Genomic DNA, 14,325 nt, shown 5'->3' with positions numbered 1-14,325 from the left:
TCATAGAAATTGACCATAGAACACTGAAAAAAGCACTTTTACGAAGCGTTAAAAGTATTTCTTAAATAAAAAATCGCAATTTTTCATCAATTTATGGCATTCTTATTGATATTCTTAATTGTTTTCTTAAGGAATTATTTCAATTATTATCCTTACAGATTACTTGAGAATTCAAATTTTGAGTCTAATCGCAAGTTGAGGATTTTATCTTTATTCTGTGCAAAAATTTTAGTTCTACGATTAAGTTAAACATTAAATTTAAGGTCTTAAAATTGAAAGTGCATTTCAAATATAATGTTCCTTAATTCGACCTGTCGACGAATCATAGGAAGTGGAGCTTTTTCAGTTAAATGTTTTACTACTTCTGAATAAATTCATAAAACTGAGTTTTCCTATTTTATATTAATGATTGACTTAATTTTAAGCGTTATTCATGAAATGTTAGAAAGCCAAAGTTAAATGCATGACTTTATAGTTTTGTGGTTTATTTAATTTCTTAGAAAAAATGGGTGGTCGAGTAGAGGAACCCCAGGCGGTCGAGTAAAGGCACTCTGATATCAGAGTGGTCGAGTAGAGGAACACATCGCATTTTTAAAACAGTTTAATTTTTTTGTAATTTAAAATTATATTATGTGTAAATGAAGTTCACCATAAGATAGATAAGGATCTATTCTATAGTTTTAGATAAAAATCCTATCAAAAAAGACAAATTATAACTGTTTTTTCATAAGTTTTTCACAAAACACCTCCTTAAGTGGTCGACATAGGATCCTTTACCTTATATCGACGGTTCCATTCCATACTATTCTATCTCAGAATGACAACATTTCAGGGCCCGATCCGCCACTTTTGTGAGAGAAGATTTTACGCGAGCTTCTCTCCGTGACATTTTCTCCTATTTTTCCCACCTGCCCGCTCTCCGTATCCACGAATATCGGATTTTCGTGTGGAACTTTTTGTGGAAATCGTTTTTTGACATTCCGCGCGATGTTTTTTTGGTCGCAAAAAAACACTGAATACTGAAGTAATTATAAATTCAATGAATGAATAAACAATTAAATAACATTGTTACAAGGGTTACAAGCTTTTATTTATTCATCGCGACTTCTCGTAACACTTAAATAACTGCAAAGGCATTTCATGCTAAATTTCCCTTTTTAATATTTTACTACAGTAAAAAAATTAAAAAAAGCCCTTTGCATTTGCACCAATTCAATTATAAATACAAATTTATACGTATAAAGATTTTCTGAAAATTGTCAAATAATGCAAAAGTGAATTTTCAGAGATTTTTGTAACAACAAACCAATTTCTTTTGAATTTGTCTTTTTTTTTTAGCAATTTAACAAGGATTATTGGATTCATATCAATATATACCTGTAAAATTTAATAATTCACATACATAATTTGCGCTTTTTTTGAAAATAATTGCAAATAGTTTTTCAATAGAGAAGTTACGATTTTTTCTTAGATTGTATGTCAAATAAAAAAGGATAATAAAGATGCGAATATCAGGAATCTCAATCAATTTTTTTTTCTAATTTAAGGAAGAACACGTGACTACAAGATTTTCAAATATTTGTTCAAATATTATTCATTTATTAATTTTATAATAACTGGTATTATTTTGCTGCTTAAAATATTTGTTTTGTTAGTTCTCGAGATTTAACAATTTCAACTCACTAAGAAGAACCTTTTCACGATAAACTCTCTATAAATTATACGACTTAATAATTCTCAGGTTTTAGATTAAAAAAAATTAAGAGTTTTCAAGAGTTCACGGCCAAGTAAACTGCTAAAAATCTGTTCAATTTCGAAATTATTAAGAATATAAATAAGTTAATCAAAGATCTAATCATTAAATGGCCACAACCGTTTTCTTATTTACGAGAGCTGAAACAAAATAAAATTAAAATAATAAATAATTTGGAAAATGATTGGTATCAAACTCAAAAAAATAGAAAATAATAAGAGATAATAAGAAAAAAAGTTCAAAATTCCTGCACAGTTTATTAAGAAAGAAAACTTCATTGAAATTTATTATAAATATACGGAAATAGTATTTATTAAGTGAAATTATCATTTAAAAACCATTTAAAACTTAAAAGAACGCGGTATTTTAATTTATTTGCATATGTTCTATGTAAATTAATCAAGCTCTCACTGGAAATACCACTCCAGAATTCTCGAGGTTCAATTTAGTTCGAATTTTGAGGTTCAAATCATAAACCACATATCGTTAGACAGAGTCCGGTATTTGATTAGAAGTGATACACAGAGATATTTCAGAATCTGTTCAAAATTTACCATTTTTCTCATCTTCTTGCGCATAGTAATTTTAAATTGAAGTTTTGAAAAATTGTACCAAATGACCGAGATTCTTTGCTGAGGTGCATCATGTTCCTACCAGATCCACCAGGCTTGTTACATTCCCGGAACTAGCATCGCACTCAGATCCAGTTACCGGAAGTCCTCTGTAATGGCCTCTACTAAGGATTACTCTACTATGGATACTTGGTGAAAATTTTCTTGTCCATACTAGTGCAAACAAAGCGAATAAAACTGCGTGCATAGATAATACGATGTAATGCTCAGAAATTAAATGCGGGATTTGCAAAACTTTCAATCTCGGGAGTATCGTGAAGGAGGGATATAACGTCTTTCAAATCTATGAGAGAAATATGCGCTAGGATATTCTTTAATACTTGTGACTGGAGAAGATGGATGATTTAGTTCTTTGCTCAGACCCTTCTTTCTTCTTCAGAAACATCTTTTTTAAACATTAAGAACTAAACCATTGATTTTGTTAGACTGAAATATATTTTAAAGCTTGTCATAGTGGACAATTCACCTATATATCTCAAAGATATCCTATCCTTCCTCCCCGATACTTTACTAGAGACTGAAAGTCTCGCAAATCACGCAATACTGAATATCCTGAACATCAAATCGCATTATTCCACAGTTCGCTTTTATTCGCTTTGTTTGCACTGCTGTGGGACACGAAAAATTTTACCAACTATCCATCCATAATAATATGTGCCTAGCCACTTTGTATTTTAAGAAAAGTTCAGAAAATAAATATTTATAGAAAATAAAAAAAATACATTGTTTTTACTTAGTATAAATAACTGAAAAATACTAGGTACTGACTCAATACCAATACACGAAAAATACTTGGTATAAATACTAGAAAAATACACGGAAAATTTATTAAAAAAATTAATTAGGAAAACCAAGTAAATACAAAGTAAATGTACTCAGTATAAATGTCGACTCACGCACACTAATGATGAGTATTTGGAACATTTCATACAAAATCTACTATGTATTTCGATGATTTCGATGTATTTTGTATGGGAATACTAGTTTCGTACTAAGTATTATACACAGTATATACTAAGTTGTACATAGCCGGCCGGGTCAGTAGATTTTTTCTTGGAATTGTCTGATAAGTTGTTTTTAGAGTTTTTAGAACTTATTTGCCACTATTAAATCCTTATTGATTGAAAATAATGCATATTAGTACGAAACTGCAAGTTCTACAGCAGAAAATTGAGTGAACATTGATTAATTGTCATAGTTTCACAATTTTAGGTTGTAACGAACATTTTTGACTCACACAAAGATTTTTAAAGAAAAAATCTAATTCAAGCATGTAATCAAAGAAACCACATTCAATCTTTATCTTTTAATTAAACATTAATCATGAAAATTACATAGAAAATACGATTTTGCAGACTTTCCGCAAAAAGCAACAGTTTTGTTTCAAATAAACAATTTTCCGACTGCAGAGCCTCATGCGACGGGTGCGAAAAATTCAATTGCTTCCTTAATGGCATGCAGTTTGTTTTTATATCAGTGAATCAGCTGTTTTTGCGTTGCCAAAACAAACGCGCGCTATCACCTCGTAGAAAAATGCTCATTATCTTGATAAATAAAAAACTCCCCTGTGCTTTTTCTTTAGTCATTTACCAATAAACCGTATAGGGTTTGCCTCAGTGAAGTGATCCAATCATCCTGCAGTTGTGATCAATGTGAGTCAAGACGAGGTATGTGAATGATTTACCTTGAAAATTTGCACTTTTTTTTTGCTTTATCAATACTCAAGTTTTCCATTGAAATACCTCATTATAGATCCATCAACACGAAAGCACCATAGCTGCCAGAGATTGAGGTGAGTGTTATGTAATATGCAATCATAGCGTTCTCTGTGCGTTGTCTTGAGCGTCTTGAGAAAGTTTCTTTGTTTACAATGCACTTGTGTGGCTTCCAGAACCCAATGGGACCCCAGAATCAACAAAATGGTCACGAACCTGAAGATTTGGCGTCTTCAGAGACACAACTGCTGACCACAGTACTGCCAGAGCAGGAGGCAAATGCCAGTATTGAAATTCCCAGAAGAAAACCCCTTTTCACAGTTGAGCCAGCAGTTTTTCTGATATTCTTTGCCTGGAGTCTTACTGGTCCTGTTTTTACCAATCTGATAGTCTATCAGACTTGTACAAATCTTCTAGGGTTCAATGAGAGTGACTGTGCTCAACTGGGAACGGCGGATGAGAGTGAATATATTCAGAATCTGGAGGAACATGTGCAACCGTACACTGCCAAAATGCTTATGGTGAGATCCCTGGTTGAGCAGATGATTCCAGCATTCTGTAGCCTCTTCATGGGACCTTGGTCAGATAAATTTGGCCGGAAGCCTTTGCTGTATGCATCCTTTACAGGTAAGAATTTTTAATAAAGCAAATTTATAACTTAGTGGATCATCAGATCAAAAATTAGTTCATAAACAGAACAATTATTCTCAGGGGTCACTTAAAACTTAAATTCCTGATAAGAATAGATAATAAAGCAAGCCCGATACAAAGTCATTGCAGCCACTTATTGGCAAAACTGAAGAATTTGCCCCTTCCATAGAAAGCTCAATTGGATTCAGATTCAAAAAGCAAAATATTAATATTCTAATCATTGAGACAAACATTTAAACTTCCTAGAATTGCTTCAGAATACAAAGCGACTGATAAACCTAGGCTATGGTGAAGATTAGATTATTTATATTCTAATATACTTTTAATTCAATCAGCTAAACAGTGGCGTAGTTAGGAGCCAATGTCTTTGCGAATTGCAAAAACTCGTGACTAAAGATGCTATATATCAAAAGTACTTTTGCATTAATTACTGTTTACCAGTTCCCAACAAATTTGAACCGATTCATAAATCACTCATCAGTTTTAAGAAAAATAAAATTGATTTTCGGACAAAAATCACTTATCGGTTCATAACCGGTTCACAATCGACTTGAACCGATTTATAAATCACTGAAAAAAAACATTTCCCAAAATAATTTAGGGAGTAACATAATTGAATTTCAAATAAAAATTAGTTATTAGGTTCATAACATAACCGATTGGAACTGATTCAGTTTTTTCGGAAAGTCCAAAATATTTCCAACGAGCCCAAACATGGTACCATTTGGTTGAGAAATACACTATTTACAGTGGAACCTCGATAGAGTCAATCCCCGATAGAGTCAATTTCCAATAGAGTCAACAGTTATTTTTTTACTCTACGCTCTACGGACTCCGATAGAGTCAACTTGGACCCAAATTGACTCCGATAGAGCCAACTTTTTCATTATAATTGAACTAATAAATTGTATGACTTTTTCGAAATTAAAATCAGTGTTTTGGTGTATCAATGTAACGTTTTTAACACAAGAAAAACAATATTATGATAAAATTCGTATATTAGCCGTGTAATCAAATTTCGAATCACGAAAAAATCACGAAAAAATATTTTTTTTTCGTGATTTTAAGCGTTTTGACCGATTGATTGAAAGTTCTCTTATATTTTCTCTCTTGTCTTAAGATTTTTTGATTAAGCCCTATGATCCCATATGACGTGTTTTCCTGTAATCACAAAAAAAAAACGACTTTGGCGCTGAAACGGGAGGGGTAGGAAGGAAATGAGGGTCATAATAATAATCCATAGGTTGACTTATTAGGGGGTCATCTGAAAGCTCTACGTAGATATCTCTAACCATTTAGCGCCCATTTTTCAGAGCAAGAAGAAAATGAGAAAAATTGGTTTTATTGCTCTTTTTGAAAAGTTTAGAGCCATAGTTATGTCATAACTAAGAGAACAACTACTATCAATCTCTTCTTTCATTTAATTATTATAAATCGTGTAGGAATACTTGTTACAATGTAATCATGTTATATTGCTGCTGTTGTATCCCATGTTGGAAGAATCCGCTAAGTCCATGTGTAGACCGCCCAGGAGCGCCTTCCCTGTGATGTGGATGCTTCTTCCATGCTCCCGGAGTTTTTTGGGCAGAATCAATGCATTTTTATTACGTTATATCACAGTGAAAATGTCTTTTTCTAAACATTCAGATCTTTGCACCGGGCGGGACTCGAACTCACAACTGCGAGAGTCGAGCCAGAGATCTCATCCGCCCAAGAACCAACACGGTCTTGGATATTGCGCCACTGAGACCCGTATGTTTTTCAATAAAAATGTGAGTCATCTCACCCATATTTTAGAAACTAGGGGAAAGTGTCTTGTTTGTTAAAATATATTGCGGAGTCGCATTTATGCAGAAACATAGGTAAAATTTAGTCATTATAAAGCTTGGGACCGTTCAAAGCATGGGCATTTTCCCCTATGTCTCTGCATTTATCGCTTACGAAAAACTAAAAATTACAAAAAATACTGAAACATAAAAAATGAGTAAAATAGGGTAATTTGAAACATACTTAAACAATTTGCGGAAAAATAGATCAATCACCGGTTACTTAGCCTACACTCATTACAGATTAAAACCGGTGCAGCTGAGCTGGAACATTCAAAACTTTTTCCAAATTAATCCAACTTTAAGCAAATCGGTTGAACAATAATTTAAAAAAAAAAACAAAGTCAAAAACTGTCTAAAAACACGACATAAAATGAAGAAAATCTCAGGTCTGTGAACTAACTAAAGTGCTCTAATTTAAAGTGTTTCGGTTCAGATTCTGGCGCTTAAAAATAATTATATAAATAATAAAAATAAAATATTACCCGATTTAATCGATTAAGTCCCATAAAATATATTAATCTAATCTTAATTTCTGATTGGCTCAACCTTTGAATGCTTTCAAGTTCTGGCCAATCAGAGAACTCAAAGAGACAAAAATATTTTACGTGATTAAAATAATTATTTCTTATTAATTGAATATTATTTAATTCTTTCGAGACTCTCGCATATGCAGAAAGGATATTTTACGATTTTTTGATCAAAAATATTTTAGAGGAATATCTCCAGTGATTTGCCAGTGAAAAGGTTAGTCACCCTAAGATGAAAACTTTTTTTTTGGTTTTGCCCAGGGCTTTCGATCCTGATGGAGATTTTCTTCAGCCACTGAAGTGTTTTTAACTTAGGGTGATTAAAATTTTCACTAGCAATCACCGGAGATATATTCCTCTAAAATTAATTGCGCCAGTTCATCGTTGAGAGAAAAATATTTTAGCTCAGGGCAGGAGTTAATCTAGGTCCTATAACAAAATATTATATATTGGATTTGAACATATACTAAGAAAAAACCTCAAAAGTTAAAACAACTCTATGGCAGAGTTGAATTAACTCTATCGATGTAATTGTTACTCTTTTTCGTTGTAAATTTTAGTAAATAGAGTTGAAAGTGCGAGTTGAATTAATTCGTCGGATATCGATGTAATTATTAATCTTCTTCGATGTAAATTTTCATCTCGACTGAAGTATATGCTTAAGTGTTTTCGTTTTAAGAATATACTTCAGTTAAGAAGATTTTCATGTGATAAAGTTCATATGGAACATCAACTAGAAATATGCCTAACAGTGTTTCATGAAGACATGAGCGTGCACCATACGTGATATTTCGCTCGGAACTTGAGGTCAAGAAAATATTAATAAAGAAAATTATAAAATTAAAAAAAAACATAAAATTGCAAAACATATTTATATTGGGATTTGAAGGAGTAATTTTAACTCTAAAAAAGATTTTTTTTACTCTTGAAACGAGTTATTTTAACTCTTAAAACGAGTTATTTTCAGCCTTAAAAAGAGTTATTTATACTCTTTTTTCATGTAGTAAATTTTAGGAAGAAAAATTAAAACAACTCTTCCGAATATTACACCTAAGCCTAAATAGAAGTAAAATCAACTCTAAAATATAGTTAATCGAAAATCACAACGAAAAAGAGTTAATTCAACATCGATTCGAGTAAGTTTTACTCGATTATTTTTCTGAGTATACTTATAATTTGTAATCATAATATAAGTAATCCAGAGTCCCAAAAGATGCAAGAGTTGAAGATGAATGTGCAAATTCCGCAAAGGGTGATACCAATCCTTGCTACGCCACTGCAATAAATAAATTCATCATGTTCTCTAAAAGAGCACTTTTGCAATAAAGTGCTGGGAGTGTTTTTTTAGCCAAACAGTCGATGGAATAATGAATTATCAAATTAGCGATAAGATTGCACAAAAACACTTCAATTTTCAGGGTATATTTGCGTGTATTTTCTTCTTGCTGGGATTTCTTTTGCCTCCACAAAGTTCACCCTCAATCCCTGGCTCTTCATGTTTGCCTATGCTCCAGTGATGTTCTCAGGTGGAACATGTGCTCTGATCACAGGCATTTTCTGCAATGTTAATGATGTGACCACGGAGAAGAACAGAGCCATTAGAATGGGAATTACTGAGGGTGTACTATTTGCTGGAATCTTTGTTGGTTCCATCTCTAGCAGTTACATCCTCCAGTGGACTAATTCTTCTACAGTATTCGCCATATCTGGCTTATCTTGCCTCCTGGGACTCCTCTATATCTGGCTGTGTGTCTCTGAAACGGTTGATTGCGGTGAATTCGAAGGGGTAAGTCCCCATAATGACTCACTTTATGCCACCTTGAAAATTTATTACCTTCATTTTGGGCAGTTATTTTGAGAATAATTTGGCTTTTGATGCGAAATAATAATTTTATTGAATACTTTGGACGCAGAAGGGAAATTTTTGTGGAAGAAATTAATGGGAGAATTTTGGGGTTTTTTTATATGAGGATTGTTCTCTGATAGCCCATTCGTAAATCGATATTGACTGGCAGAGTTGAAGAATTAATTTCGAGGGCAGAGAAGATTATTCCTCCTGATGCTTATTCTAATTTTTAGTCAAAATTCCGAGAGCTCTTTCGTTTCGATCTTGTCTGTGATATGGTGAAGACATCTTTTACTCCACGTCCTGACAATCGCCGGGCTATCATCTGGCTAACGCTATCTGGGCTGGTGCTGTCTTTAGCTCTCATGGAGGGTAATATGACAGTATTCTTTCTGTTTACTCGTGCCAAATTTGGCTGGACCATTCGCGAGTATACAATTTACGAGTCCGTGAGCCTTGTTGTGCAAATGGTGGGCTCTCTTTTAGCCCTGACAATACTCAAGAAATTCTTTAACGTGTCAGACTCTATGCTAACAGCACTGGCCTTTGGGAGCGACTGCCTGCAGAATGTTGCCAGGACTCTTGCCAATACACCAAGAGATTTGTACATTGGAGTAGGTTTGGGGGTGATGAAGAGCATTTCGGGACCTATGGGAAGATCTGTGGTGTCTAATGTGACTCCTCAGGATGAGATTGGAAAGATTTTCTCACTTGTAACAGCTCTGGAGTCAATCTCACCACTTGGATCAGCTCCTCTCTACACTATCATTTACAGTAACACCATTGATACCTTCCCATCGGCTTTCAATGCCGTCAGCACTGGTGGGACTTTTCTGTGCTTCATCTGGATGCTGTAAGAATCTCTCTAAAGAAAACAGAGAATATTTTTTTCTGAACTGTTTTATTGAATACTTTCAGGATAGCCTATGTCCTCGAGAAGGGACTTCCCCGAGTGCCTTACAACAATCTCCAGGAAACTTGATATTGGCCTCTATCTGTGATCTACTTAATTCCTAAGTACAATATTTGTACCAAAAGTACTCTTCCGGAAGTATTTCGGGGGTACTGTAAAATCTATAGAGAGGCTCAAAGTCTCGACCAAATATATGAATTTGTATCGCATTCCGTTGCATCCAGAGTGTAGGGCTTTGGGTAGGGGCAGTCTTGTTTGTAGTAGTCATTGGGGGCGTGCATGACAAACTGCAGGGCAGAAAGTTTCCTGGGAAAATCTTCGTCAGGACCTGTTGAAAAGAAATCTAAGAATTGTAAAGCCTCTTTTGAAAAGATCCCGGCAGTAGCGTACCTACACTGAGAGAAATCCCAAAAAGTTAAAATAACATTCCGGAAATGTTAATTTTACCCTGCATTATTGATCCGAAATCGGTGTAAATATTATGCTTTTTAGGTGTATTAGGGGTTAAATTAACTCTTTTTCATGTTAATTTTACCCTTAAAAAGGTGGAAAATTAACATTAAAAATGTTGATATATTTTTACACCTAAAAAGTGTTAAAATTATGATGAAAAAAAGTTAATCGCACCTTCTTTTTTTCTCAGTGTATAATCTACCAAAATTTGCGTTAACACTTTTAATTCTCTCATAAACTTTATGGGGCGCCTCTCTAGTTCTTAAAATGCATTTTGTCCCTATAATTCTTCAAAATTTCGCGTTGAAATAAATAAAAAACTTTTAATTTCTTTACGATACCAAAATTTCGCGTTGAAGAAAAAGCTTTTTTAATTCCCTCACTTTCTAGGACGTACAATTGTTCTAAAGGCTTTCTTGGCGCCCACGAAGCTCTAAAAAAACATTTTGCCCTTATATTTTTGCAAGATTTCGTGTTGAAATAAAAAGGGACACTTTAAATTCCTTCAGGTAGTTTTTGGGGGGCGCCTAATTTGTTGCAGAGCTTTCTTGGAGCTCCTCTTGGCTCCTGAAACGCATTTTGTCCTTATATTGTTTCAATATTTCGAGTTGCAATAAAAAAAAATACTTCAAAATAGTAATAAATTAAAATCGTGCTGAAAATACACATAGCTCAAGTATAAAATGATATTCTATATAAAACTGGTACTTCTGAGATATTGTGCATGAAATCTGCATAACTCAAGCAAAAACGGTTTAGATTGTGCTGAAAACGCGTACAGCTGTTAAATGTAAAACGATTAAGATTAAGAAAAGTGTTAAAAATTTAGAATCAATTTTGTTTGAGCTATGCAGGACTTATGCCCAATTTTAACCATTTTATTCTTGAGCTGTGCGCGGCTATACCGATTTTGACGATCACTATCTGTTTTATGAAGTTCAACCGCTACCGCTGTGCATGTTTTCAGCACGATCTTAACCATTTCATGTATAAGCTGTGCATGTTTTCAGCACAATATTAACCATTTCATGCATAAGCTGTGCATGTTTTCAAAACAATCTTAATCAAAATTCTTCAAAATTTTAATTTTTTCCTGTTGATCAACATTGAGTACTACATTCCTTGAAAGGAGAGTTTCCACTTTTCCGTTTAACTTTTATTAAAAACTATTAAAATTTCACTGAATTTTCAAAATTAAACCTGTTAAACTCAAAATCAAAAGTTAAATTTTTCAAGGAATATAGTACTCGATGATACTGATAAATAGTAAAAAAAAATAAAAGTTTTAAGAATGGGGTTTTTCTGAAAATCCATTTTCATATTATAAAAAAATATTAAAAGACTATTACAAAAAGAAAAGACTTGAACATATAATCCAAAATTGACTAAATAGTTTTAAACAGAACAAAATTACTTTTCAAATAAAAACAGAGCAAGAAAAAATCTTAACCCGTTCCCGAGATAGAGCACTTTAAAATTTTCATTAAAACTCACAAGTGATAAAGCACTAGGCGCCATCTTTGATATCCTTTATCTGGGCCAGGAATTTTTTTTGCAAAAAGGAGAAATGTAGAAAAAAATATTTTGTAAAAATGTTCATAAATGTTTGTGAATTCCTATGGGGGAGTTATGAAATGCTTGTGAATCGTATAACCCACAAAAAAGTTCGTAAAAGTTAGTACTTTTTTCAAAAACATTGTTCGTAACATGATCATTTGACGAGCATTTTTTGTACTTTTACAAACATTTGTTCGTAAATGTTCGTAAACACACAAAAAATGTTCGTAAACACACAAAAAATGTTCGTAAAATTTTGTCATTTGTTCGTAAATGTTCCACAGGAAAACAAAAATTTACGAACAAATGACAAAATTTTACGAACATTTTTTTGCGCGTTTACGAACATTTACGAACAAATGTTTGTAAAAGTACAAAAAAGTTCGTCAAATAATCATGTTACGAACAATGTATGTGAAAAAAGTACAAACTTTTACGAACTTTTTTGTAACTCCCCCATAGGAATTCTCAAACATTTACGAACATTTTTACAAAATATTTTTTTCTGTGTATTGCTCCCGCTTGGAATTTTGTTACAAGGTTGGTGTTACAAAACAAATGGCGGGCATTGGCGGGATAACCTTACATTTGACCTCTAGATTTTTGTGGACGAGAGTACCCATAAAGTTTAAACAAGTTTTTTGAATATTTAAGAAAAAATTGTTTTTCGAATTTATGCAATCTGTAATTGTTAGTTATCATACTTATTGACCCCGAGAAGTTTTTCCTTATTCTGGTCTAGAAATATCAAAAAAGTCACAATATCTCCAAGGAAGCAGAAAATCGAAAATTCAAGGCATTTCTCGCTACTTCTCTTTCGTAGAGATGATGCTCCTTTCTTTCTCCAGTCATCACAAAAGCTAAAACTTCACGAAATTTCTTGAGAAAAACACCCGTCCAAAATAAGGAGTATCACCTCACTGGTGAATGACTTAAAAAATTTCCCATTTTTCACATGAAAAATTAATTCACAAGGCAAATCTAACTTCAGGTCAAATGTACAAATCACCATTAATGTGAATCAACACAATATTCAATGAATATTCAATAATATCACTCAAAAAACGAAGAAACATTGTTAGTACTTCATCACAGCTAAATAAGACTGAAGTAAACACAAAGTTCTGTCATATTTCTCGTAAGCAATTGCTCACACTGAATTTTCAACAAATCATATTCAAAATTTAACGTATTTAGCGTTAAAATCTTCCAAAAAGAACAAATATTTAGATAGAATTCATTATTCATTAAATATTGGAATAAAAATCCATCATTTTAATCAATTTATTTTAGGTGTCCAATTTTATCCTCAAAGTGTCCAAAATAAGAAACTGGACAAAATTATGAGCCTTTCCCCTATTGTGCAAAATCGTACGAAGTATTATACAGAAAAATTGCAGTTTTGGACCTGTTCTTCATTTTTGCTTCCTGAAACTAGGAAAGAAGGATTAGACTCCCAGTTTTTTCAGGAAAGGTGGGATTTAATAAGAGTAGCTATTGAAATAAATAAATGAATAACATAAATGAATACGAAGTGTTTGAAGGTAGCGTATGTGCGAACGATCAAAGCTTTCCCCTATATACTGAATTGATACAAAGATGAATAACTTTAGACAAAACGTAAAGGTTTAAAGTTGAAGACAAGAACAAATAATATAGGTTAAATATGTGTTTTTTGGTGACGCTTCCAAAACAATTTTTACCGTGGTAAGGGCGCCTTCCCGTACAATCGCACCCCCCCCCCATAAGTGTCTAGATACGCTACTGCATCCCGGATAGAACATACCTATCAGGTAGGTGGCTGGATCGAAGGCTTCATTGGGAGGAGGACTGTCAGTGGTTGGAATGAGCCAGGTGATAACAGCAGATTTTTCACAGAAACTGTCTGGGAAAAAATAGAATGGAATTTAGCTGTCGAAAATTGTTAGAGGGAATTATCTGTCCTCACCTTGAAGGAGGCCACGGATCTGTGCATAGTACGTGTTGTACTTGTTGTCCACAAGGGATACAATATCTCCGACCTGGTAGTACTTATTCCCGAAGAATAAGCTCTCAACTGTGCTGGTGGTTGCTGTGATGGTTGGAGTTTTTGCAGGAGGGGCTTTTTTGAATATATTCCTCCTGCTCTTGCCTTTGGGAATTCCACGAATAATTCCAGCATTGTATTTTATTCTCATCCGGGTAATCCTTGTACTCTTTCGGATACTTTTTTCTTCGCATTGCGATCCATTTTCATCCTGATCTCCATTCTTTTTCAACTCGTTGCATTCATTGCAGATTTCACCGTTGGATACACTCCACCACATCACTGACGATGTTCGATCGCACTGAGAACATTTTGGTAGCATCTTGCTGGGAAATTTTGGGCAGGAAATCAGAAGTTTTTATTGTTTACATTTTAGCTTTGGGGGGGAAATGTCATGGGTGTCAACTGGCATGCCAGCTGCCA

General features: G+C 33.5%; 2 protein-coding genes across 4 annotated transcripts; one reads left to right on the top strand and one right to left on the bottom strand.

The window, feature by feature from the left end:
• Positions 1 to 3,850: 3,850 nt before the first annotated feature.
• On the top strand, positions 3,851 to 10,075 carry LOC129803158 (proton-coupled folate transporter-like). Of its 3 annotated transcripts, XM_055849521.1 has the most exons (7): positions 3,851 to 4,052; positions 4,138 to 4,177; positions 4,277 to 4,420; positions 4,491 to 4,727; positions 8,526 to 8,893; positions 9,187 to 9,806; positions 9,872 to 10,075. In XM_055849521.1, exons 4-7 carry the CDS (start codon positions 4,613 to 4,615, stop codon positions 9,933 to 9,935), a joined length of 1,167 nt encoding a protein of 388 aa, XP_055705496.1. In that variant the 5' UTR covers positions 3,851 to 4,052; positions 4,138 to 4,177; positions 4,277 to 4,420; positions 4,491 to 4,612; the 3' UTR covers positions 9,936 to 10,075. The 3 variants fall into 3 exon arrangements, with proteins under 3 accessions (XP_055705496.1, XP_055705495.1, XP_055705494.1); XM_055849520.1 differs by having other exon boundaries at positions 3,851 to 4,037; positions 4,277 to 4,727; XM_055849519.1 differs by having other exon boundaries at positions 4,277 to 4,727.
• LOC129803159 (GATA zinc finger domain-containing protein 1) lies at positions 9,825 to 14,312 on the bottom strand. The gene is made up of 3 exons (XM_055849522.1): positions 13,825 to 14,312; positions 13,663 to 13,761; positions 9,825 to 10,194 (listed from the first exon to the last, which is right to left on the bottom strand). Exons 1-3 carry the CDS (start codon positions 14,222 to 14,224, stop codon positions 10,040 to 10,042), a joined length of 654 nt encoding a protein of 217 aa, XP_055705497.1. The 5' UTR covers positions 14,225 to 14,312; the 3' UTR covers positions 9,825 to 10,039.
• Positions 14,313 to 14,325: the final 13 nt, after the last annotated feature.

The sequence above is a fragment of the Phlebotomus papatasi genome, chromosome 2 (assembly GCF_024763615.1).
Source record: "Phlebotomus papatasi isolate M1 chromosome 2, Ppap_2.1, whole genome shotgun sequence".
NCBI classification, from domain to species: Eukaryota; Metazoa; Arthropoda; class Insecta; order Diptera; family Psychodidae; genus Phlebotomus; species Phlebotomus papatasi.
The sequence above is the reverse complement of the archived record's forward strand: the minus strand, read 5'-3'. Positions and strand labels throughout refer to the sequence as shown.

Bases quoted from the DNA above. Each gene is read 5' to 3' on its own strand.
- LOC129803158 (XM_055849520.1), top strand. From the start codon at position 4,283: ATGGGACCCCAGAATCAACAAAATGGTCACGAACCTGAAGATTTGGCG. The intron at 4,728-8,525 runs GTAAGAATTTTT...TTCAATTTTCAG, and splicing joins GCTGTATGCATCCTTTACAG to GGTATATTTGCGTGTATTTT. The intron at 9,807-9,871 runs GTAAGAATCTCT...GAATACTTTCAG, and splicing joins CTGTGCTTCATCTGGATGCT to GATAGCCTATGTCCTCGAGA.
- LOC129803159 (XM_055849522.1), bottom strand. From the start codon at position 14,224: ATGCTACCAAAATGTTCTCAGTGCGATCGAACATCGTCAGTGATGTGG. The intron at 13,762-13,824 runs GTGAGGACAGAT...ATTTTTTCCCAG, and splicing joins GATCCGTGGCCTCCTTCAAG to ACAGTTTCTGTGAAAAATCT. The intron at 10,195-13,662 runs GTATGTTCTATC...TCTTTTCAACAG, and splicing joins TCCAGCCACCTACCTGATAG to GTCCTGACGAAGATTTTCCC.